Source organism: Malaclemys terrapin, chromosome 4 (assembly GCF_027887155.1).
Source record: "Malaclemys terrapin pileata isolate rMalTer1 chromosome 4, rMalTer1.hap1, whole genome shotgun sequence".
Taxonomy (NCBI): domain Eukaryota; kingdom Metazoa; phylum Chordata; order Testudines; family Emydidae; genus Malaclemys; species Malaclemys terrapin.
In genome coordinates this window covers 96965065-96991131 of record NC_071508.1, presented here as the reverse complement: position 1 = coordinate 96991131, position 26067 = coordinate 96965065, and the positions used below count along the sequence as shown (strand labels likewise).

The following is a 26067-nucleotide window of genomic DNA, read 5'->3' as shown; positions in this document are numbered from 1 at the left end:
CTCAGTTTCTGTCTGGAACTCACAGTTCTTGGCCTTTTTTACTCTTGATGTCTGTACTTCCCCTCTTGTTCTGAGGGAGAGTTGGGGGAACCCACAGGTCCACCCTCTCCTCTGGGTCCTTATCCAGGGAGGCTGTTTAAGGACTCTTCCTTCAATACTTCCACTATTTCCCTGGGATGCTCCTACCTTCACCCTGCTTGTCAGTGGTTCATCCACATCTGCAGCTCTGCTAGCCCCACCTTGGATTTGTGGCTTCTGACAGATTCTTCTTATTCAGCTATGAAGTGGTTTCCTTGAAGCCACTTCCAGCCCGTCTCTGCAGCAGCTGGGCTGTATTGTGAGCAATCCCTCTGTCTCTCGCCTTAAGCCAGTCACAGTATCACCCTCCTCCAGACAGGAGTCCCCCTTCAGCCCTCTTTCTGGGGCTGGGGTTGTATTTCAGGCAGTTTCTCTGCCTCTAGCATTAGAATAGACAGTAACTCCCACTTCAGAGCCCTCATCAATGGAGCTGGGGTAGTGGTTTAGGCCAGATGCAGGGCTTTAGCCAGCTTTACTTTCAGCTGAGCACCCTTTCCGAATTAGTCCTCCAGTTTGGAGGCAGTCTCGCTGATGATGTCTGCCTTGCTATTAGAGAGAATGGAGAGGGGTAACTAGTGGTGTTCCCCGAGGGTTAGTCCTAGGACCAATCCTATTCAACTTATTCATAAATGATCTGGAGAAAGGGGTAAAAAGTGAGGTGGCAAAGTTTGCAGATGATACTAAACTGCTCAAGATAGTTAAGACCAAAGCAGATTGTGAAGAACTTCAAAAAGATCTCACAAAACTAAGTGATTGGGCAACAAAATGGCAAATGAAATTTAATGTGGATAAATGTAAAGTAATGCACATTGGAAAAAATAACCCCAACTATACATGCAACATGATGGGAGCTAATTTAGCTACAGCTAATCAGGAAAAAGATCTTGGAGTCATCATGGATAGTTCTCTGAAGATGTCCACGCAGTGTGCAACGGTGTTAGGATGTTAGGAATCATTAAAAAGGGAATAGAGAATAAGATGGAGAATATCTTATTGCCCTTATATAAATCAATGGTACGCCCACATCTTGAACACTGCATACAGATGTGGTCTCCTCATCTCACAAAAGATAGATAGACTGGCACTAGAAAAGGTTCAGAAAGGGGCAACTAAAATGATTGGGGGTTGGAATGGGTCCGATATGAGGAGAGATTAAAGAGGCTAGGACTTTCCAGCTTTGAAAAGAGGAGACTAAGGGGGGATATGATAAAGGTATATAAAATCATGAGTGATGTGGAGAAAGTAACTAAGGAAAAGTTATTTACTTGTTCCCATAATATAAGAACTAGGGGCCACCAAATGAAATTAATGTGCAGCAGGTTTAAAACAAATAAAAGTAAGTTCTTCACACAGCACACAGTCAATTTATGGAACTCCTTGCCTGAGGAGGTTGTGAAGACTAGGACTATAACAGGGTTTAAAACAGAACTGGATAAATTCATGGAGGTTAAGTCCATTAATGGCTATTAGCCAGGATGGGTAAGGAATGGTGTCCCTAGCCTCTGTTTGTCAGAGGATGGAGATGGATGGCAGGAGAGAGATCACTTGATCATTACCTGTTAGGTTCACTCCCTGTGGGGCACCTGGCATTGGCCACTGTCGGTAGACAGGATACTGGGCTAGATGGACCTTTGGTCTGACCCAGTACAACCATTCTTATGTTCTTAGAGAAGGCAGTATATATGCTAGTCTCCTTTTCCCAGCTCGTTCCCAACTGCCTGGGTGAGAGGGGAGATTTGCCCCACCCGCCTTTCAAGGCCCTTAAAGAAACAATGACTGTCTTTCTCCCAAGTACTACTTATTCTCAGGACTGCTTCCTCTTCACCAATACCTCTTATTTCCTAGGTCTTTGAATAAACAAACAATAACCTTCCAAAATGTTGAAGGCCCATGCCATGTAACTGGGGGTGGGCTGACCAGTAAGCACTGCTACCCTTAAGGGCATACTACCCTGTCACAGCTTTTTTCTACTTGCTCAGTGTCTAACATAATGGAGCCCTGTTCTCAGTCAGTCCCTAGGTACTACCATAGTGAATATAATAAATATTAAACAACATATTTATGAGGAGAAGGGGCTGACATGTAGAATAAGTCATGGTGGAGAGGGATTAGTGGGTAAAGGACAGACTACCAAAGGTGAATCATACATATATCGTATGATTGAGTGATTAACATATGGATACTACTACTTACCCAGAGCACACTTTTGCACACAATAAACAGATACATAAATAAATTTTGAGCCCAGGCTTCACCAATCCTCTAACTTTGCATCTGCATTATTTGAGGGAAAATGTATTGCCACTTAGTCATATATGTACTTGACTGAGCTTGTAATGTAAACATTTAAATTATTTCAGTTGCACCCATAATTTGCTAGCATAGAAATGGTGGCCAGCATCTTCATATCTAAATACATAGGAACATAATAAAAGGTGGAATTTATAAAAGCAACTGACTGTCCTATGAACACAAACCCTGTGGCCTTTCAATGGGACGTATGCTTCTGACTCACGCAGGCACTTTTGTAAATCCTACCCATGTACAATAAGAGTGGGATGTCAAAAGTGCTCAGTGTTGGCCCATCTCTTCTCCCACTGTAGAGCACTCAACAAAGACAACCCCCCATACACACACACCAGTATTTATCTACAGTCATAAAAAAGCAATGTGCTAGGATTCATAAGGAATGGGATGGTGAATAATACACAAATTTTTATAATGCCTTTATGTAAATCAATGGTACTGTGTGCAGTACTGGTCACGTCATTTCAAAAATAATATTGCAGAACAAGAAGGGGCAACAAGAGAGACCAAGGGTACAGAAAACCTCTCATATAAATAGAAATTGAAAATATTGAGATTGTTTATCCTAAACAGGAGATGAATGAGAGGGAACATGATAAGGGTATGTAAAATAATGCCTGATATAGAAAAATGGTACATCAGCTTTCAACTCAAAAGAATTAAGTGTTTTATACATTCATACGTAACCACTGAAATGAAACTACCTTTTTGGGAGCAGCAACCAAACAGCATACTGCACAATGATAAGAAAGGAATATTTTGGGGGGTGAAGGGAAGGGATATGGAAATTTTTGCCACAGACCAAGAAAAAAGGATGATACGATGTTTAAAACCCATGCAGAGCAAAGGGAAACTTTGTTTTTAAAAGAACAGTGTTAACTTAAAAATCCCATCTTATAAAATTAATATCTTTGCTTATGTTACTAGAAATACTTTAAATTATTGAAAATGAAAGAACTATAAAAACCTTAGTTGAAATCCTGGCAACACAGAGGTCAATGGGAGCCAGGATTTCATCTCTTATTTATATTTCACTAGTTATACTGTGTACTTTCTGTATTTCTCAGCTTGAAAAATGATATTCAGTTAAATCTATTTAACTTCTGTGTATAATCTTTTTAACTTTAAAGTTCTCAGGGCTATGCAAAGCCAGGGCAGAATGTGTGTTAGAAATTGTTTTGACTCAAAGTTTTTAAAAAAAAGTAATTGAAAGATTTCTATTTGTTTTGCCAAAGCTTGTTTTTTAAAAAAAATATTTTTGAGCCAATTTTAGTTGAAACTGTCCCTTTAAAGATGTCTGTCCATTAAATTGCATGGAACTCAATCTGTTTGCCTCAAAAGGATGAAAGGCTACATGGCCCCTGTCTGGATTTGAAACTCTTGGTTCCATAGAGTCTAGGTATTTCAAACCCAAGGCTTAGACCACTAAGACATCTCTCTCTGGCATAACAACTCAATCCTTTCTATTTTAACATCTATGATATACAGATAAATGAATGCCTTGATAAAGTGATCAGCAAATAATTTGTGTAATAGTGACAATCTACTTTCATTAAAGAAACAAGCATTTACCTTGAACATGTTATTTCAGATACACTGGGTGGTATTTAAAGTTACTGTGGCTTTTTGTCTTCATTTTTGTGCTATTGTATTGTCTAGGAAAATAGGTTTGTGAAAAATAACACTAACGCTGCACAGAGCTGTAGTTTTTTTCCTAGTAGCACATGAGAAAACCCCCTGTTTATTGCCCTTGTCTCATCACACTTCCATGGAGGTTTGCTTTGACTGGACACGCAAGCTACCTTTGCCAACCAAACCATAAAATAAATCTAATGTACCCTATAATACAGGCAACTGCAGTTAATATTGTTCAAATTATTTACATCTGAAGGGCCGCGCCTGTCTGGATGGCTGGGCCTGACGCTTCTCTGGACTTGGTTTCTGCTAATCACATCTGTTTCAGTTTTAGACTTTCACTGGTATTCTGGCAGCAGCCACAACTTTTTAACGGCTACAATAAACTACAGAGACTCATCAAATGTTTGTTGTATGTGTTAAAATTATATCCTCTTCAATTAAAACATTTGATGTGAACTAAACTACAGTGTTATCTAACAAGAGACATTTGAAAGGGAATGTTTAAAAAAAGGCATATTTACACACAATGCTCCTATTACTACTATTATGCACAATGTTCCTAGTATGACTATTTTTTTGTTTAAATGTAAGAGAAATTCACTAGAGAAATGTATTAGCATTCCTCCAAAAATTTCTGGGTGCCTTTCAAGTGTTAAACACACTGGCACATCAAACGATTACAAGAATGTTTTTTGTTTGAAAACATTTGCTATGTGTCATAAAGTCATTACTTTCATCCATTATTTGATTTTGTCAAGTTTCATATATGTTTTTATACAGTAATATAATAAAGGCACTCAGCACTATATTTATATTATTTTCCTATAAAAGCATCATCATCATCATCTTCTTCTTCCCTTTCTCCCATCATCTGTGGTCATATAAAAGCTTCTACCTTTCTTTATAATAGTCTGACAAAATATACATCTTGAAGCACAAAAACAAAAGATCACAACAAAAATATAAATCTAATAAAAATAGGGAAGCCTGAACTATCGTGTTTTTCACTACCCCTCCTTTTTCTCTCTCTCTTTATTTTCTTTGCAATTTAGCACTAAAATCATGTAAATGTCAAAGCCTTACAGCGCAGCCTGTAATGGTGAAATGCACGGCAGCAGAACTACATGCTGGAGTAGAAGAACATCAAACACAGATCATGTTTCTGCACAAACTAGCAGGAGAGAGGGCAGGCCAAGGGTTTTACAGGGCCAAGAGATGAGAGGAGATAGAGCACTCGCCTATGCCTGGGTTGAATAAACAACAACTGATACCTTCCTACCACTGTTGACCTTTGAAACCCTCCTTCAGCCATTTCTAACTGGAAGAATAAATTAGTTTGCAATGGTTTTTATTGCCTTACACTGAACAATAGAATACAGTCATCTTGCTCAATTCTGAATCTAAAATACGCCCCCCCCCAAGAGAAGTTAATATATTATTTAAATTTAAGCAGAATATTCTGTATATTCTTTTATGTAGAATTCTTTTCTTGAAATCCCATTTTTATACAAAACAGCCTTAGTATTACTTTTCCCTAACAAAAGTGAGAAGCGAAAAATATTCAGTCATCATTTGCTGTGTTTATTTAAGAAAGTCTTACAAAGCATGAGGTAAAAATGAAACTGTCTAGAATACTTAGAGAGCAACCCACTCCTATTTTATTTCTAACTCAGTGCTTTGATTGATAGAAGACTTGCCTTTCTGAGCCCCTTTTTATAATAAACATTTTTAAATATTTATTTCATGTCTAAGGGTAAAACATATTTTGAGCTGAAGCTCTCCATTTCCCTTTGCTGTGTCTTGGCAAGCAGTGCTTTATTTTTACATTAATAGTATTCAAATTATTTCTTGTAGCTGTTAAATTGTTATACAAGGACTGTGGCAAGTATTTATGCCATTGGACTAAGAGGTATCTACAGTTAAACACAGAATCCTGGAGAAGCCAGAGGAAAATTCCTACATAATTAAAGCAAATTTCCAAGAGATTTCTTTTGGGGCCCTTTGAATTTAAAAGGGATTATGGAAAATTACTTTTTGCTGGTCTTGCTTTCATTTTTAAAAAGTCATGATGTACACTTATTTTTATTTTATGTTTGTAATTTGTGCCAGGGTGTAAATATGTAGAGTGAACAACACTACAAACCTAATTAGTAATAAACAAAACTCAAAGTTCACTTTTTAAATGGCACTCGGTTGTTAGCATAACAATGTAAAAGTTCCCAGTTACCTTCTAGATCTCTCTTCAGTTTTCTTAAGTCTTTTACTAGGTCTTCAAACTTAACTTGGGAGGCCTGGAAGAAATCTTGTGGTTCTGGTAGAGGAAAAATACTCTTGTCTGTTCCTGCATCCTAAAACAAACAAACAAACAAACTCATAGAGCTGTGCCCGGAAAAAAAATACTCCTGGCATAGATGCCCTTCCCGAGTGTAAAAAATTACTTGTGTGGGAATTTTTTCCCAGTGGGGGAAAAATCCTAAAGTAGACAAGCCCTGAGTCTTCTCAAATTTCACTACTGTAATAACAGAAATACTTACTGTCTAGTCCCTCTAGTTAATTTCCTGTCCCAGGTTTAAAGTGACAAGATCTTTGAGGCACTATCCCTGCTACATTTTGGGCTTTGTTCAAAAATATTTTCCAAGAACTGGTTTTGAAAACATTTGTTGGTAAGAGTTGTCAGCTACTGCACAATGGGGAATTTCCCTCCCCCCAACCATAATTTCTGAAAACCATTGAAAGTAGACAATCTTGGTCTTAGTATTCAATTTTATAAATTTTATTTTCCCTGTTGGAACTATTTTATCCAGACAAGAAAAATTAGTAATAAATTCAAGTCTTTCTCTAATCTTTGTCTCTTTGTCAACACAATTTCTCGAAGTAATATACTGATACAGTAGTTAATTCACCAAATGAATCATTTACCTTGTCGAAGTGTCGTAGGTAATATATGACAACATAATCCACAAGATTAATACCATTATCCTAGGAAGAAATTAAATATATTAATTAAAAGATTAAGTTGGGAGTGAAAACAATTTCAAAAGACATATGATGAAAGTAGTTTTAAATCAGTTTAAAAGGAATATAATCCCATGTTATTAATTTACGTGGCCTTGTGGAGTAGAATCCACAATGTTTTAGTCGCAGTATAGTATAGTATAGTATAGTATAGTAAAGTAAAATAATTGGGGACCTGATTTTCCCACCACAGGACACCAATAAGTTCTACCAATTGGAGTTACTGGGATCCTGCAGTGGGAAAAACTGCCAGGTGTTACAATTCTCTAATAATTCAAGTAATTATATTAACAAACATTGTAATTGCCTCAAAAATTTCAATAAATTCACACATTTTAAAATTCACAGGTTTTAAAGCTAAATGGGACCTTTAGTTTATTTAGCCTCACCTTCTGTATAACACAGACCATGTAGTGTATAAGCATTCCACACCCTTTATACCAAATATAAAACCATGGAGTATACACATGCTCAGTGCATTTCATACATAGTGTATGTTGTTTCATGAATATATACTTCTACGATGTTAAAAGATTTTCACTCTACAAAGCCACTACTTTCTCGGTCCTGCATTGCCTGTATTATTGCGCATGACAATGTTTTATTTTCGTATGTTACTGAATCAATTTACCCCATTTCAGCTGTGGAAACGGATAAACAGTGCTCAGGTATGGAATCATAAATTACAGGAAATTATTAAACAGCACAAAAGAAAGACAATGTAGTGTATTATATATGGAATGTCTTTGATGTCTTTTTTTTCATTTGTATATAGCGTACTGATAGCTATCAGGGTAAAGGTTCGGATATGCACAATGTATGACTTCCTGCACAGAGCTGTCTGGTGTATATTTGAGTCTGCAGCACATTACATTTTATTAATAACACAGAGCAGCAAAATTCGTAACTAAGCAAGTCACTACTCTTCATACAGGCAAAACAATATATATATATATATATATATATATATATATATATATATATATATATATATATATATATATATATATATATATATATATATATATATATTGCCCTCGTGAAGTAAAACATTAGTTCTACTTTATTCTATATATACTCTTTCACCACACTGTGACAGAATGTACCCGGGTCCACACGCTACACATTACTGTAATAGTCTCTATACAAAGTATGCTTTGTGAGATATCATTTGAAAACTCATAATTTGCTGGTTATTATTGACCTGATAAAATGTGTGTGGCAACATTGTATGTTAAGTGGTAAGATTCCACTGTATGGTGTTATTACCACATGTTCCAAACTGAGGTTGTCCAACAGGTCTTTCTCAAACAAAGCAATGTGCTCTCTGCTTAATTTGCACTTAACCAGTAAACAGAGTCACCAAGCAACAAGAGAAACAAAAGAAGCTCCAACATATGAGGAAAAGCAGCAGGGAGCATCCTTTCCTATGGACACTTTGTCTCCTGAATCTCAGATGGAAATGTTTTTTCAAGAGGAGGACTGACACTAAAAAAAGGAGGGACAAACACCTCACGACACCCTTCTCTTTCTCCCTACCCATCGCATTCATGGCATTAGCAGCAACAAAGGAAACATTCACTGGACTGGAGAAGGGGTTCTGACCTAAGAAGTCTGGTCAGAAAGACTGCTGAGAGCATGTGGTGAGAAAACTTTGCTTTGAATTTAACATAGTTTGTTAAGTTAGGCACCAATTGCGTTTTATCTTTATTTTTCTTGTAACCATTCCTGACTTTTATGCCTCATTACTTGTACTCACTTAAAATCTGTCTTTGTAGTTAATAAACTTGTTTTATTGTTTTATCTAATCCAGTGTGTTTAGACTGAAGTGTCTGGGGAACTCCATTTGGTGTGGAAAGTTATGTGCATATTATTTCTTCAGAAGCAATAATAGACTTTATATAAAATCGTATTGTTCAGGAGAGGGTTGGGCATACAATGGACATACATTTTGGGGGGAAGGTCTAAGACTGGGAGCGTGTTGGGGTCACGCTGCAGTATAACCAAGGCTGGTAAAAGCCAAGGTGTGGCTGGCTGGCTGGCTGCAGCACACACAGACGTAGCTGGGAGTGACTTGCCTGAAGGAGGCTGTTTGTAAGCAGTCCAGACTGGAGGGTACAACAGTAAAGCACTGTAAAGGGCACCCCAGGTTAGTGTAAGGGTGACACAGCCACTCATTAGTCTGGATTGTACCTTAGTATGTTACACACACCTATCACCTTGGTTTGGTTAGGACAGGCAGAAGACTGGGTCACTGACACAGAGACAGATTTTAAAGGGCGGAACCACAACTTTATTATCTTTCCAGGCCTCCATGCCACATAATCAATATTCAGGGTTGGTTCTTTTCAGCCTAAAAGGTGGAACGTATAGAGCCAAAATGGGACATATAGTCATCCTAAGCCGGGATCCCCAAACTTTTTTTTTTTAAGCCAAATGCAACAGGGAGAGTTATAAAATTCCCACCTCCTCCCCTTGCCAGGCATGATCACCATGTGCATTCAAGATGAGAGGGGCACAGAGCAGCCAAGCCTGCACTCCCCATCCCTGCTCCCCCCAGGACCACAAGGTTTGTCTTTCCACTGCTCAATTGCTCAAACATCATCCCTGCTGAGACAGAGGTAGGGCAACATGAGCCCCCAAAGTGGCTAATTTTTAAGTGTCCTAACTAAAACCTTAAGTAACTATCCAGAGACCCTTTGGGTTTGCAGTTTTTCAGAACAGAATTTGCCATCTAGGCTGATTTTTCTTCTTCACTCAGTATAGCAGTTCAGAATTCTTGTGTTACAACTGTTATTTGAAAAAGATGTGATACTTGCCAACTTAAAAATGAAGACAGGCAACACTTTGCAGACATGGGCAGACTCTTCCACCAAGAATCCAAACCCATAAACTCAAATCTGATCCTTCCGTTTTACGGTTTCTAGCCATTGTTCCTAAACTTGACCCTCAATGTATTTCCTCACATGCTAGTGGCTTTTGTAAAGACATGCAACTAATATCAGGAATGAAGGTTGGGGACAGTCACTGGAGAAACCTTCTGCCCTCTGTGCTCTCTTAGATGTCTTTAACTCTGCACTGGCTGAATTTTGACTGAAAAATACACAAAAAGGCTTTGAAACCAGGATAATTTTTCCAATGGCAGAATCTAGGTGAGACAGGAGATGTCTGTGTGTGCATGTGTGAGGCAGGGGGCAAATTGGGGAGAAAAAGACAGAGCCCAGTAGTCAGTGACGAGGAAAATTCTTTGTGATGCAAATGATCTGTGCAAAAGAACAATGAAGGGAGAAACATTCCAAAAGTAACATCTACAAAGCGTGCTGCTGTTTAAAACAGATAATAGTAAGAGGCAAGAGAGAGCTCAACCTTTTGCAGATGATGGAACATGAAAAAGATCACTTGACAAATGCCCTTTAAAGTAAAAACAAGTACTTACTCTGCTCTTGACATCCTTTAGTTTGGGAAGAATTTCCAAACCAAATCCATCTGCTTGACCTCGTGTCCTGTTCCCCCCATTCATATAATTTCCAAAAGCCAAAATCAAGCCTAAAATTTCCTTCACACTTGTCATGTCCAGCAAATCCTGAAAGAGGAATACTAATTTGTAACATCAGGTGGTACAAGAAGTTTACAATTCTTCTACTGTTGCCCATGAATGTTACAATGAGACAGACAAAAATTATGGATTTCCCCAAAAGACTCATACCAATATTTACCATAATACCAGTGAAAGAGTCCCAACCGTTTTCTACAACTAGTACTTAAAGTGCAGTAGTCATGAAAATGCCATTATGAGGTTCCATGTTTGTCACTCACTGATTTCTCATCAAAGTAAAGTAAAGGGATGTTTTGTGATTTTGGGCTCTGGACACTGCAGGAGTCAAGCTGGATTCTTTTTTTCTCCCACGGTATTCTCAGTAGTAAAGATTCTGCAGTCCAAATGATTCCCTCAATCCACCCTCTACAAAACCAGGCAGCTTTCAATGGGGATTGAACAGGTGCTACTACGGAAACAACCAGAAGACCGTGGACTTGCACAGCTGTAACTGTGTGCATTAATTTGGCCTGCAGCAGCTTTCTTTCATTCTCTCACAAAATCACCAGACATAAGTTAGCCTTACTCTCAGAGCCCAGGGTGCAGAGTTGGCAGTTTAAAAACAATTCATTCCTTTGCAAATTGAGAAAAAGTATTATTATTATTTGTTTTACAAAAGTGCATAAGAGCACTAGTTCTGGAATGGGACCCCAGTGAGGTAGGTGCCATACAAACAGAACAAAAAGACAGATCCTACCCCAAGAGCTTACAATCAAGTAAAATCTGACATGGAATCACTGAGGTATAAACATAGAAGGGCACAATGCCAATTTTAGAGTAACATAAGAGAGCAGAATCAAGTACTGCCATTCACATCACTACCCATTAGGCCAATGTGTCAGTTCTGGACAAACTGGAGAGAGGACAGATGTGGACAAACTGGAGGGCAACAAAAATGATCAGGGGGCTGGTGCACATGACTTATGAGGAGAGGCTGAGGGAACTGGGCTTATTTAGTCTGTAGAAGAGAAGAGTGAGGGGGCATTTGATAGCAGCCTTCAACTACCTGAAGGGGGAGGGGGTTTCCAAAGAGCATGGAGCTAGGCTGTTCAAAGTGGTGGCAGATGTCAAAACAAGAAATAATGGTCTCAAGTTGCAGTGGGGGAGGTTTAGGTTGGATATTAGGAAAAACTATTTCACTAGGAGGGTGGTGAAGCACTGGAATGGGTTACCTAGGGAGCTGGTGGAATCTCCATCCTTAGAGGTTTTTAGGGTCTGGCTTGACAAAGCCCTGGCTGGGATGATTTAGTTGGATTGGACTAGATCCTCCTGAGGTCTCTTCCAACCCTGATATTCTATGATTCTCATATTTTAAAATCTAATTTTCTCGGCTACATAAGAATTTTCTCCATGCTAGAATTCAACATAAAAGTGGATTTTTTGGTTTGTTGGCAATTCAAAAAAAAAAAAAAATCATTTGGGGGTCAAACTGAAAATTAAAATGTTTGAAAATTTCACCAAAAAGAAAAGTTGAAAAAAAATTTTGTTCTGGGTCAAACATTTCATTTGATCCAAAATAAAACATTATTCTGAGCATTTTTAATGTTTACGTATTAAAAAATAAAGCTGAAAAAAATTTCAAAACAGTTTTGAATTTAAAAATCAAAATGTTTCATTTAGGAAATGTCAAAGTGAAACATTTTGATTTTTTTTTAAAGTTTTTTTTTACAACCAAAACAATTTGGTGAAATCAAATTAAGCCACAAAATGTTTCAGTGTCACCAAATCTGCATTTTTTGTCAGAAATAGTTTAAGCTGAAAAATTTCACCTAGTTCTACATGTAGGTTCTGAGTCACACAATGAATTTCTTTCAGAAATATTGGAAAGAGATACTATACCAATGTAAGAACACAGTTGTTTGCCTGTGTAAAACAGAAATGGGCCAAGAGGTTGCTGTTTGGATTCAAGATTACAATTTTGGCCCATCACTAGGTTAAAGTGATAAGAACATAAGAACGGCCGTACTGGGTCAGACCAAAGGTCCATCTAGCCCAGTATCCTGTCTACCGACAGTGCCCAATGCCAGGTGCCCCAGAGGGAGTGAACCTAACAGGTAATGATCAAGTGATCTCTCTCGTGCCATCCATCTCCACCCTCTGACAAACAGAGGCTAGAGACACCATTCCTTACCCATCCTGGCTAATAGCCATTAATGGACTTAACCTCCATGAATTTATCCAGTTCTGTTTTAAACCCTGTTATAGTCCTAGCCTTCACAACCTCCTCAGGTAAGGAATTCCACAAGTTGACTGTGCTCTGTGTGAAGAAGAACTTCCTTTTATTTGTTTTAAACCTGCTGCCCATTAATTTCATTTGGTGACCCCGAGTTCTTGTATTATGGGAATAAGTAAATAACTTTTCCTTATCTACTTTCTCCACATCACTCATAATTTTATATACCTCTATCATATCCCCCCTTTGTCTCCTCTTTTCCAAGATGGAAAGTCCTCGCCTCTTTAATCTCTCCTTATAAGGGACCCTCTCCAAACCCCTAATCATTTTAGTTGCCCTTCTCTGAACCTTTTCTAGTGCCAGTATATCTTTTTTGAGACCACATCTGTATGCAGTATTCAAGATGTGGGCGTACCATTGATTTATATAAGGGCAATAATACATTCTCCGTCTTCTTCTCTATCCCCTTTTTAATGATTCCTAACATCCTGTTTGCTTTTTTGACCGCCTCTGCACACTGCGTGGACATCTTCAGAGAACTATCCACCATGACTCCAAGATCTTTTTCCTGATTTGTTATAGCTAAATTAGCCCCCATCATATTGTATGTATAGTTGGGGTTATTTTTTCCAATGTGCATTACTTTACATTTATCCACATTAAATTTCATTTGCCATTTTGTTGTCCAATCACTTAGTTTTGTGAGATCTTTTGAAGGTCTTCACAGTCTGCTTTGGTCTTAACTATCTTGAGCAGTTTAGTATCATCTGCAAACTTTGCCACCTCACTTTTTACCCCTTTCCCCAGATCGTTTATGAATAAGTTGAATAGGATTGGTCCTAGGACTGACCCTTGGGGAACACCACTACTTAACCCTCTCCATTCTGAGAATTTACCCTTGATTCCTACCCTTTGTTCCCTGACTTTTAACCAGTTCTCAATCCATGAAAGGGCCTTCCTTTTTATCCCATGACAACTTAATTTACGTAAGAGCCTTTGGTGAGGGACCTTGTCAAAGGCTTTCTGGAAATCTAAGTACACTATGTCCACTGGATCCCCCTTGTCCACATGTTTGTTGACCCCTACAAAGAACTGTAATAGAGAAACCATGTTGACTTTTGCCCAACAATTTATGTTCTTCTATGTGTCTGACAATTTTATTCTTTACTATTGTTTCGACTAATTTGCCCGGTACCGACGTTAGACCCCGGTCTGTAATTGCCGGGATCACCTCTAGAGCCCTTTTTAAATATTGGCGTTACATTAGCTATCTTACAGTCATTGGGTACAGAAGCCGATTTAAAAGACAGATTACAAACCCTACTTAATAGTTCTGCAATTTCACATTTGAGTTCTTTCAGAACTCTCGGGTGAATGCCATCTGGTCCCGGTGACTTGTTAATGTTAAGCTTATCAATTAATTCCAAAACTTCCTCTTGTGACACTTCAATCTGTTACAGTTCCTCAGATTTGTCACCTACAAAAGCCAGCTCAGGTTTGGGAATCTCCCTAACATCCTCAGCCGTGAAGAGTGAAGCAAAGAATTCGTTTAGTTTTTCCGCAATGACTTTATCGTCTTTAAGTGCTCCTTTTCTATCTCTATCATTGAGGAGCCCGCCCCACTGGTTGTTTAGCAGGCTTCCTGCTTCTGATTTACTTAAAAAACATTTTGTTATTACCTTTTGAGTTTTTGGCTAGCCGTTCTTCAAACTTCTCTTTGGCTTTTCTTATTACATTTTTACACTTAATTTGGCAGTGTTTATGCTCCTTTCTATTTACCTCGCTAGGATTTGACTTCCACTTTTAAAGGAAGTCTTTTAATCTCTCACTGCTTCTTTTACATGGTTGTTAAGCCACGGTGGCTTTTTTTAAACCGTGTTTCTTAATTTGGGGTATACATTTAAGTTGGGCCTCTATTATGGTGTCTTTAAAAAGCACCCATGTAGCTTGCAGGGATTTCACTTTAGTCACTGTACCTTTTAATTTCTGTTTAACTAACCCCCTCATTTTTGCATAGTTCCCCTTTTTGAAATTAAATGCCACAGTGTTGGGCTGTTGAGATGTTCTTCCCACGACAGGGTTGTTAAATGTTATTATATTATGGTCACTATTTCCAAGCGGTCCTGTTATTACCTCCTCTTGAACCAGCTCCTGCACTCCACTCAGGACTAAATCTAGAGTTGCCTCTCCCCCTTGTGGGTTCCCGTACCAGCTGCTCCAAGAAGCAGGCATTTAAAGTATTGAGAAATTTTGTCTCTGCATTTTGTCCTGAGGTGACATGTTCCCAGTCAATATGGGGATAATTGAAATCCCCCACTATTATTGAGTTCTTAATTTTGATAGCCTCTCTAATTTCCCTTAGCATTTCATCATCACTATCACTGTCCTGGTCAGGTGGTCGATAATAGATCCTTAATGTTATATTCTTATTAGAGAATGAAATTACTATCCATAGAGATTCTATGGAACATGTGGATTCACTTAGGATTTTTACTTCATTTGAGTCTACATTTTCCTTCACATATAGTGCCACTCCTCCCCCTCCCCCCTCGCATGACCTGTTCTGTCTTTCCGATATATTTTGTACCCCGGAATGATTGTGTCCCATTGATTGTCCTCAGTCCACCAGGTTTCTGTGATGCCTATTATATCAATATCCTCCTTTATCACGAGGCACTCTAGTTCACCCATCTTATTATTTAGACTTCTAGCATTTGTGTATAAGCACTTTAAAAACTTGTCACTATTTATCTGTCTGCCCTTTTCTGATGTGCCAGATTCTTTATGTGAATGTTTCTCATCTGATCTGGCCCTTACAGTATTCTCTTCCATTCTCTGTTCCTGACTATAACCTAGAGAATCTCTATCAATAGACTCTCCTCTAAGAGAAGTCTCTGTCCAATCCACATCCATGATGTGTTTTGTGCATGAAATGGACATGGAAAATGAAATATATAACAGTCTATAACCTGGTGTATTATATAAATTATTATTTATCAAAATGCTAAACAGTATTTACATGGCAGACCAATCACTCCCTAGACTGTAGTAATACAGGCATATATTTTTTTAAAAGAGATTTTATTTTTAAAGCACAAAGACAGGAACCTAAAAACAAACTCTAAAGGGAAGAAATTGAATAGATTGTGTCTTCTCCTTCTGAGATGTTATCTTTAATTTTGTATTAATCCATATGAAGTACAATGTATAGTATCTTGTACTATGAAGGTGACACAAAATGATGCAGATGTTCTTACTCAAAAAAATTATGAGAGGAAAATACTGCACAACAGAGTAGCCATTTCAAATATGTTAATAAGGAAGGGATTTATTGTTAGTTTGCCATCTGCCCAGACTAAGGGGCACTGGATTATTATTCCGCACCTGGAGCAGACTCAGGGAGTCACAATCAATCTCCCACCCCAGTTTCCCTGCTGCTTTAGGGAGAGAATAAGCTGTGCTGGTGTAACGCCGACAGACCCCGGTCATCAGGAGCTTAGTGCATGAGTCTACAGCATGAGCTAAAAGCCAACTTCCTGTTAGCTAAGGCTGTAGAGCAGACTCATTTTATCTCTCTCTTTAAGTGGTCTCCGTGCCACCAGATGGGACAGAACACCACACCCAGAAGGTGTGTGGGTTACAGTGGGTCTATACCCAGTGCACCATATGGGAGGTAGGCAGGGCAAGCCACAGTCTGGCGGTAACCATTTTAAATTGCTTAAAAAAAAGAAGAAGAAGAAGAAGAAAGGGCCTAAAGGTAGTATGGATAATGAATGGCCTCCAGGTAAACACACACTTCAAAAACAGACTCCAACGAGAAACTGCTGAACTTGAATTAATATGCAAATTAGACACCATCAAGTTAGGCTTGAATAAAAACTGGGAATAGCTGAGCCATTACACACATTGAATCTCTTTCCCCATGTTAAGTATTCTCACACCTCTTGTCAAACTGTCTGTAATGGGCTATATCTTGATTATCACTACAAAAGTTTTTTCTCTTAATTAATTAGCCTCTTAGAATTGGTAGGACAACTCCCACCTTTTCATGTTCTCTGTATGTGTATATATCTCTCCTTACTATATGTTCCATTGTATGCATCCGATGAAGTGGGCTGTAGCCCACGAAAGCTTATGCTCAAATAAATTTGTTAGTCTCTAAGGTGCCACAAGTACTCCTGTTCTTTTTGCGAATACAGACTAACACGGCTGCTACTCTGAAAACTATCCCTCCTAGGCATTAAAAACTGAAACTTGAGTCCAGAAAGCAGAAGAATAAATTCAGTGGTGAGATAAATGGTGAGAGAAGTTGATTACAAAATGGGTACACTGTAAGGGATAAGGCAGAGACACCTGCCCTGATTTTGCATTCAGTGGACCACACTTCACTTGCTTGGGGAAAAATCAGAAGAAAGGGAAAAAGGTAGGAGAGAAAGTGAGTGGGAGTCAAGAAACCTGGATGCTATTCCCAAGTCTGCTTTAGAATTGCTCTGTAACTTTGGGGAAGCCATTCAAACTCCATGGCCCTGATTCTTATTTACACAAGGCCATTTGTTACCACCCTGGTACTGTAAAAGGACCTTAAAGTGAGTGAAAAGTAATAAGCCCCTTAACCTTGACAGAGTGGTGTCCTTAGTATAAATGTGAATCAGATGCTTTCTGCCTCAGTTCCCCATAAGTAAAGTGGGAGTAACACTATTTCCCTACCTCAGAAATTCTACGGGTCTTACTTCATTGTTTGTAATGCACACTCGACAGGAAGCACCATATAAACACACAATATCATTGTTTTTATTACTAGTTGGAAATACTGTGTGAAATCTTGTTTGTTTTTAACTTCCCTAAGGTTTTAAGAAAGATAACTTGTTTTTTTGGAGTACCTAAGTGTTTTTGTTTTAAATCCATGGCAGAATACAGTTTGGCAACATTTCTGATATGAGTGCTGCAAATAAATACAAAACATTTTTTGAGACATTTGAGTGCGGCGGGAGCTTTGTTTTCAGTTCACAACATTTCAGTGATGTCACAGGTACAACCATATTTACACTAGTCTCTTCTACACTGTTATTTCCTCTTTTTTGACTTGTTTCCTCATTTGAATTGGGGTTTTTTGGGCTCATTTTCCTCTTAAATTCTCACTTTATCCCCATCTCCAGACTCTTCACTTTCCCCACACGTTATACTCTCTTCCCTCTAAAGCACCTCCAAATCCACTTCGCCAACATGTGAGCAGAGCAAAAAATCCAAAAACAGATCCTGTCGATTTCACCTTGCTCTTCCATCCACAGGTGGAGTGGGGTGGCAGGTAGTTCAGAAGAGGCTCTTCTTATGGTAGGCCAGACAATTTACTACGCTGGCCTTTTGCATGAATGCCCGTGGTTGCCATTCACTGTTTAGGTTTTCTTCTAATCATCATAATCAACTATTTCAATTACTGTAACATCTAGGAACCCATTCTTTTTCTTCTAAAAGGTATTTATTTATTTATTTCTAGAGTTTTACTGATCTAGTTTAACTCATTTATTAAAGTTGGCTTTGATGCTGATCTCTGTGTCACTGTAAGACTCTGCTCGGTTTTGCAACATTTGCAATTTCTTTACTGAAAATATCTATCATTTTACATGAAATGACTGGCACTATGAAAGTTAATTAAAATCTGCTCTTCTGCTGGAAGGAAACGTTGCTATGTAAGAACCATATAGTGCTTTTTAATGCCTGCAAAGTTAATGAAACAGCTGAAGTATTTATATTATACCTGAATTAGCTTTAGGAAGCAAAGAAATACATAGTATTTTAAATAAACTTAATTTGTGATTGGCTTTCATTAGACTGGCAGAACCTACCTTAGAAGCACGAGTAATAACATCCACTTTACGATGCACTGAGGTTATCCCCTCAGAGAAAACAGATTGGAAGATTATACATTGGGCACGTTCTGCAAAATTGGGGATCTGGGATAACTCATACAAAAATCTGCGAAAATAAGAACTACACTGTAATACCAAATCTTTACATTTCACATCTTTTGTTATAATATAACATGTCAGAGTAATAGTGTCAAAGAAAGCACATACATAAAGCAATCTTTCTTTATTTGAATTGTAAATGAAATATGATGGAACAAAATAATATTTCATGATCTTTTGCACAACATTAGAGAATAGATGAGACATATTATCAAAGCTTGTTGGTGACAAACAGAAGGATCTGCAAACTGGAGATTTCTGTACTCTATGGACAGGCTTGTGTGTGAGAGAAACACTGCCCTCTACTGGATGAAAACAGCTCTGTACATCGGTTTATCAGTTTGATTGTTTGGTGTATTGCTAAATAAAGAGTATAACAGGATAACAACAATTAAAAATAGAAAAATACTCTTTAGATCATTTAGCCAAATGTTTCCCAAAATGTTGGTGCACCTCTGCTAAGGGGCCACAAAGGACAAGCTAAGGGCAAAGGAGATGCCTAAATTAACATGGGCAGGACTTTAACACCACATGGCAGGAATGAGGTGCATGACTGGTTTCATTTTCCTGACTACTCTTCATTTGAAATTCCTTGATACTGTGCTCTGTTCTGGTCACCTCACCATAGGATAGCCATTGCGGAGATTTAAAAGATCCAGCAAATGAACCAAGTGATTCAGGGTTTAAAGGTGCAAATTATAAAATATGATTAGCCTGACATAACTCAGGAAAAAAAGGAGACAATGGAGCATCTCACAGAACATTTTGTTATTTTGAAATAAAGGAATGGATTAGTGACAATACCCGGTTACTTAAAACAAAAATCTATAGTCTGAATCTGTGGAATGATCCACCCTATATTGTAATTAAGGCTCATCTTTACCAACAGTTTCCACTTAGGGTTATCTTGGATATCACAGTTTTCCCATGATGTTGAATATGAAATGAATATGATAACTTTACAGTATCATTTGGTAAATAGAGTTTTTTTAATGATGACATCACAACAATTCAGGCAGACTACTTTTGTATAAAATGCAGGTTGGATTATCTATCAAAGTCAAAAACCAAAGAAAGAAGTGTAAATTAATGCAAAAGGGTACTGGATAAAGTTTTGAAGAGGACAGAATGCTGGGTTCACTCATTAATTGTAGCTTGGGGTTAAGAAAGGTAAGCGTCTGGCTAACTTCAAGATATGATGGAGTGCCCCATTGACCTAATGTAACTTTTTGATGGCCCTTAGTACAACATTCTACTGATGATCTACAGTAAGCACAGAGGGTTTTAATATCATGTACTCTACCCTGGCAGTGAAAAGATACCTTAAAGAAAGCTTATATAAAATGTATACCCACGTGATGGCTCCTTTACCCTGACAGAGTGCTGTAGAAAGGGGCTTAGTGTAATTCTGAATCAGGGCCAAAGCCCATCATACTGTAACTATATATAAATCATAGCATCCATTGAATTAAAAGACAATGAAATAATCATTTTTACCAAGAAATAATGTACCAGTTTATATTTATTCACATTCTAAAAACATCAAGTTTAGTGAATAATTTGAAACAAAATTGTCTATCATTTTGTCTCTTCTCATGCCAGTAAAAGTCAAAAGGACCACCACTGATGTCAATGGAGACATCCGTGTAAGAGAGGGGAGAACGAGGACTCAGTGTCATAATTTGGGGGGAAGCAAATATTTTACCTTCAAACAAATGATCGTTCTCTACTTACTGTGGTCAATAACATGGTCAGCAATAAAGCCCCAAATTGCATTTTGCTCCCATTTCCCTGTCTAGCAATGATTTAGTACTAGCTAGAACTACAGGAAGATTACATTTCAGCCAAAATGCAATACTTGGAAAGAAGCTAGAGCATCTGTGTCCCTCAGACAAGGCCCCATGTTGTGGTCAATTACACATATAAATCTTTTCAACTCTAATGAATATTAGCATTTTAACAATTTTATTATCAAGAAACATAATTTAGGGGCACACTGCAATACTGCTAAGATATATTTACAGTGTACGTCAGCAATAGCAAATATAACATGCCAGCAAAACAAATGAAAATCACATGTGCAGGAGACCATTATTGATATCAGGAAAGCTTTCTGTTTCTCTGGAATTTCAAAACATTTAAGATTAGCAAAAGCCTCTTTTAGACTGCACTGAATTCAGCCCAACACTTACAGTACTTTAATCCATAATGTTACCTACCATTTGTAACCATTTTACAAATATGGCATTTCATTTTTAACTGTGCTTTGAGCCTTACCAATGAAAATGCAGTCAGGTTTATGTCCCGCAGTAACTAATTTAATCTGCAAATACAAGGTTGGAACTCTTGTGTGCTTAATCTTTTGTGGGATGAATATGCTTAATGTAGTTCCAACAAAAGCCCCTGGTCCGCATTTATTGAGACTGAGTGGATAGTCATAACAGCACAATTGATTTATTGAGTTTCCAGAAAGTGGAGTATTTTGAATGGCTTATAAAACTGATGTAAGAGCATCACTGGTGTTATGGACAATGGTGTGGGCAGTCAGGCCTAGTGGTCAAAGCAGAGGGTGGTCAGGACTAGTTGGAGCGGCAATCGGAGGCCAGAAACAGCACCGAAGACCAGAGCCAGAGTCAGGAACCAAGTACAGCTGGGAACAAGGCTGTTAATGCAACCAAAAACTGCATTTACCTTTTTTTTTTTCAACAGCATCCCATTGCTGACTCATGTTGCGGTTGTGATCAACCTCAAGTCCTAGATCCTTCTCAGCAGTGCTGCAGCCAAGCTAGTTATCCCTCATTCTGTATTTATGAATTTGGTTTTTCTCCTCTAAATGTAGCACTTACATTTGTCTATCATTTTGTCTTTCATTTTGTGTCTGTAGCCCACTTCTCCAATTTATCAAGATACCTTTGAATTTTAGGGAGCAGGTTCTGGCCTGGTACAGATGCTGGGCTAAAGAGAAGGCCTGGTGACACCTCTCAGCCAATCAGGGTGTCCAGTCAATGAAGGCTTTCAGCTTAGGTTAACTAACTGGTCCCATGCTCAGCACAGATGTTCTCCACAATTTCCCTGGACTGGTCGTCTGGACTGTAGCCTTCCCAGTCCACCAGGTACTGGAGTTTCCCCCCAACTCACTAGGAGGAAAGAATTCATCAGATCAAATATTTCCTCCTGCCCTCAAATGGTTATGGATGGTGGAAGTGGGTTGGAGCGGTTCAGGAAGGGATTCTCAGTTTAAGGCTGTAGAAGGAAGATATGAAATACAGGATGGATCTTTAGGGACTCGGGTAGCTGCAGACTGCATGTTATTGGATTGATCTGTTCCAACAAAATGGCCCAGGTACTGGTAATCCAGTTTGGCTGATGGGCTTTAAGATTCTAGGTCGATAACCAAACTCTGTCCCTACAACAGGGTTGGGGCAGTCTGGTGGCCCTGGCTAGCATGGTGCTATAAGCTTCTTTATCAGATCTTAAATTTTTCTTGAGTTCTCGGTGCACTTCGAGCAAGTGTGTAGCCAAGTCCATGGTGGTATGTACCTGGGAACTCGTGGGTATGTCTGGATGAAAACAAGAATGGACTTTGCGTGGGTTGCATTATTGTAGGCAAATTCCACAAGGAAAATTAATAATTCAAAAAACAGTGAAGATACCATTCTAGAATCTGGCTGATATGTTCTGGTCATCCATTGATTTGCAGGTGATAAGCAGAAAAGGGACTTATGCCAAGAAATCTTAGAAATACCCACCAAAAAGGGGAGATGAACAGGAGCTCTGATCTGACATGAGGCCAGTTGGTGATCCATGGTAATGGAAGACATTCTCTAGGAAGAGACATGTTGTTTCTGAAGGCATGGCACGGAACAAAGTGCACCATCTTACTTAGGAAATCAACCATGACATGGATGCCACCTTGCATGGGTCCATAGTTAGTCCCTTGAGGAAAACAATATGCCCCAGGAATTCAGTCACGTCCTGGTCAAATTCACACTTCTTGAGCATCACCTATAAGTGGTTTCAGCAGAATCTTTCTAAGATTCAGCATACATGTTGATCAGATGCTCAGTAAAAATGAGGATATCATTGAGGTAGATAACCACAAATGGATCCAGCATGTCCCTTAAGAGATCATGAATGAAGCACTGTAAAGTCACCAGAGTGTTGTACAAGTCTAATCCGAGCTGGGTTACAAGCTCCACAAAGGTCCAACTTGGTGAAGACCTTGGTGGAGCAGAGTCTCTCAAAGAGTTCATTGGTAAGGGGTACTGGTTCTGGATTGCAACATTGTTTAATGGCTGTTAATCCACACAAGGCCACAGGAAGCCATCCTTCTTACTCACAAAGAAAAGAAAAGCCCTGGTTGAGGACTTGGAGAGATGGATGAACCCGCTTTGCAGGTTTTCTTGGAGATAGCTTCAAAAAGCCGATAACTCATTTTCTGAGAGGGAATAGATACACCCAAAAGGGATTGCTGCTCCAGGTTGGAGGTCAACAGGGCAGTCATATATACAGTGAGGTAGCAAGATGTCAGCTTTCTTTTTGTCAAATATGTTAGTGAAGTCTTGATATTTGACAGGTATCACAGGTACCAGGACTGTTGGGGAGACCATAATTGTTGCAAAGGATCCTTTTGGACTAACCCACTTGTTTTGAAATCTCCTGGGAGATGGGCAGAGAAGCAGAACATTTATGTCTGTGGTTGGATTTTGGGAGGCAAGATCCCAGCAGTATAGTGAACTAAAATGCACCATGTCAGTCTGCAAGCAGATACATGGATCATGGGCAATGAACCAGGGAATACAGAGGAGAACAGGAGAATGTGGCATATGGATCAACCCGAACTGAAGGATTTCTTGATGACCCTGAAGGGGTCTAAGGGGCAGATAGGTGAGTGAGGGCCTGAAGAGAGGAGTGGTCCAGCAATGGATACTATTAAGTCAGGGAAATTTTGCACTTGGTGATGACATTATGCTCTCAAGCAAATTCAAGTCCATTAAATTACCTGAGGAGACAGAGTACCAGCAGATAAATTTTGGTGCAGGGTATCAGAGCAAGGGGGAGAATGCCAACCCCCTACTGGAACTCGGTGCTTCCTGACTGGGATGCAGACTGGGCCTCTGCAGGGCAAATCAATGCTAAGTGTCCCAGTTCCCCACAGTATAGGCATAGGCCTGAGGCCTGTTTTTCTTTGTGTTACAGAAGCAGGGACTGGCGTGGTCAACCTGTATAGACATAGGCTGTGAGGAAGGAGCAGAAGGTTGGTTGGCTGGAGTCAGAGTAACTGGTAGGGTCAGGAAGCTAACCTTCTTACTTGGTGGCGTTCCATCAGGCAGCTGTTAGTTTATTTTTTTTATTATATATTATATATATTTTTTATGCACGGTTCAGTTAGGGCATCTGGACCTGTCAGAGGCTCCATCTGCACCAGCTCGTCTTTGACCTCATCATTTAAGGTGAACTTCTGCTCAGTGCTAGTGCTGCATGACCTCATTCCATTTGGTGGCTGCTACCAGGTGTCGAAACTCCAAGGCATAACTAGCAACTGGACAATGCCCCTGCAGCGATGCCTGGAGAGCAGCCTCTTTTATACACACGTGACTGAGGTCATTGAAAATCATCACAATGGCTTGAACAAAAATTCTCAACTGGCTCAGGAGAGGACTAGTATTCTCCAGCAATGGAGAGGCCCAGGCCAACGCCTCCCCGGTCAGCAGCCTGATGATAAGTTCTACTCAGGAGTGGATGGGGGGAATGACTGAGGGCACAACAGAAATAGGGCCAGCAGAATTCAGAAACTTGAGGAACTTACTGCAGTCGCCAGCTAACTCATCCAGCAGGGAAATTTTTGGTTCTCGAGTGGCTGGAGTTGGAACTGCGGGCCACACTCCAGGCCTGCAGGGCAGCAACCTGAGTCTGCAGGTTCTGCAAGATACTCACTATCTCTGACAGGGAGACATTGGGCTTAGCAGCATCCATTCTTCTAGCAGAAGCTGTCCCTTCTTTCAGGAGGATGCTGCTCAAACTGTCACGGACTGGGATGTGGGTGGTCAGGCCTAGTGGTTGCAGCAGTGGGTGATCAAGCCTAGGGGTCAGAGCTGGACTCAGAGCCAGAGTCAAGAAACAAGCAGGAGAGCAGTTCTGGAACAGATGGGAGCAGGGCAGGAGCAAGGCTGCGAACAAGGCATGAACAGGAGCAGTTGCAGCTGCGAGCAAAGCATTGAGCCGCAGCCAGGGCTGCTGTTCCTTAGCTTCAGAGCAGGCCTAGTAGGTTTGGTCTATCGATGTGTTCAGCTGAGGTCAAATAACTGGTCCCAGGCTCAGCTGCAGGCCCTGATGCTTGACCACTGGTTGATTATTTCATTTTAAAGCAACATTTAAAAAAGAAAAGTCTCCTTAATCAACATCTCTCAATAACAGGGGAAATGATGGGATAATTAGGTAAGGATTATAAGAACTGTTTTGGTAAAGACTAGATGGTGAAAAAGGAGACTTTTCGTTTTATTTGGAATTACCAACAATAATTGGTTTCTTTAAAATGCCTTATTTTTAACTACAGAACAATGATAGCATGAAACTGACAGGGTGACTAATGTGGACCAACCTCTCCCCACCAGGATGTACAAAATTTGACATGGCCTCTTATAATTCCAGAACACTAAGTGTGATTCATATTTTCCAGGACATAAAATGTGCTTATATTTGTTTCACTCAGAGATATAGCAAATAGGTTGCCAAAGATTTAAACTCTGGGAAATATCAAATAGTCACAATGTATCATGCTGTAGACCAGGGCTCACCTGAGTGTGTTCAATGAAAACCCAAAGACAAGGGATGGATGAACAAGATTGTATATAATTTTGAAGGAGATTCATATTCTGAGGTTTTAATATTTGGGAGATATTCATATCCTCAGACATTAACCAATTCCCCAATATGTAGATGTCAGCAACAGCTGCTTGGCTTGCTCTGAGGGTGGGAAAGGAGAAAAATCTTTTTGCCCTCCAACACCAACCTCCAGCCTTAAAGAAACTGCATAAAAAAATATCCCTTCTGTTGTCCCAGCTCTCATTCTCAGATGCCATCTCTGCTGCCTACACTCCTCCTTCATCATCCACACGTTTCCTCCCACTCTCTCTTATACCAAAGATGACTGAGCAGCAGCATAGTGAAGAGTAGAAAAGAGCAAGGCAGTTGAGGGGCCTCAGTGTGGGAACACAGGTGGTAAGGAGAGTGTGATGGAGGCCAGTGGACGGGGAGGAGAGCAGTAAGGAGGAAGGAGCAGCAGGGAGGGAGCA

At 39.4% G+C, this 26067-nt stretch overlaps 1 protein-coding gene across 2 annotated transcripts in view; it reads right to left on the bottom strand.

The window, feature by feature from the left end:
• LOC128836781 (formin-like) overlaps window positions 1-26067 on the bottom strand; it is a 248220-nt gene that overhangs the window by 91560 nt on the left and 130593 nt on the right. For both annotated transcript variants that reach the window (XM_054027364.1, XM_054027365.1), the window contains 4 exons: window positions 18650-18779; window positions 10475-10621; window positions 6943-7002; window positions 6251-6371 (listed from right to left, as the gene is read on the bottom strand). In XM_054027364.1, coding sequence (XP_053883339.1) covers window positions 6251-6371; window positions 6943-7002; window positions 10475-10621; window positions 18650-18779 — 458 coding nt within the window. The remainder of the gene's footprint in view (window positions 1-6250; window positions 6372-6942; window positions 7003-10474; window positions 10622-18649; window positions 18780-26067) is intronic.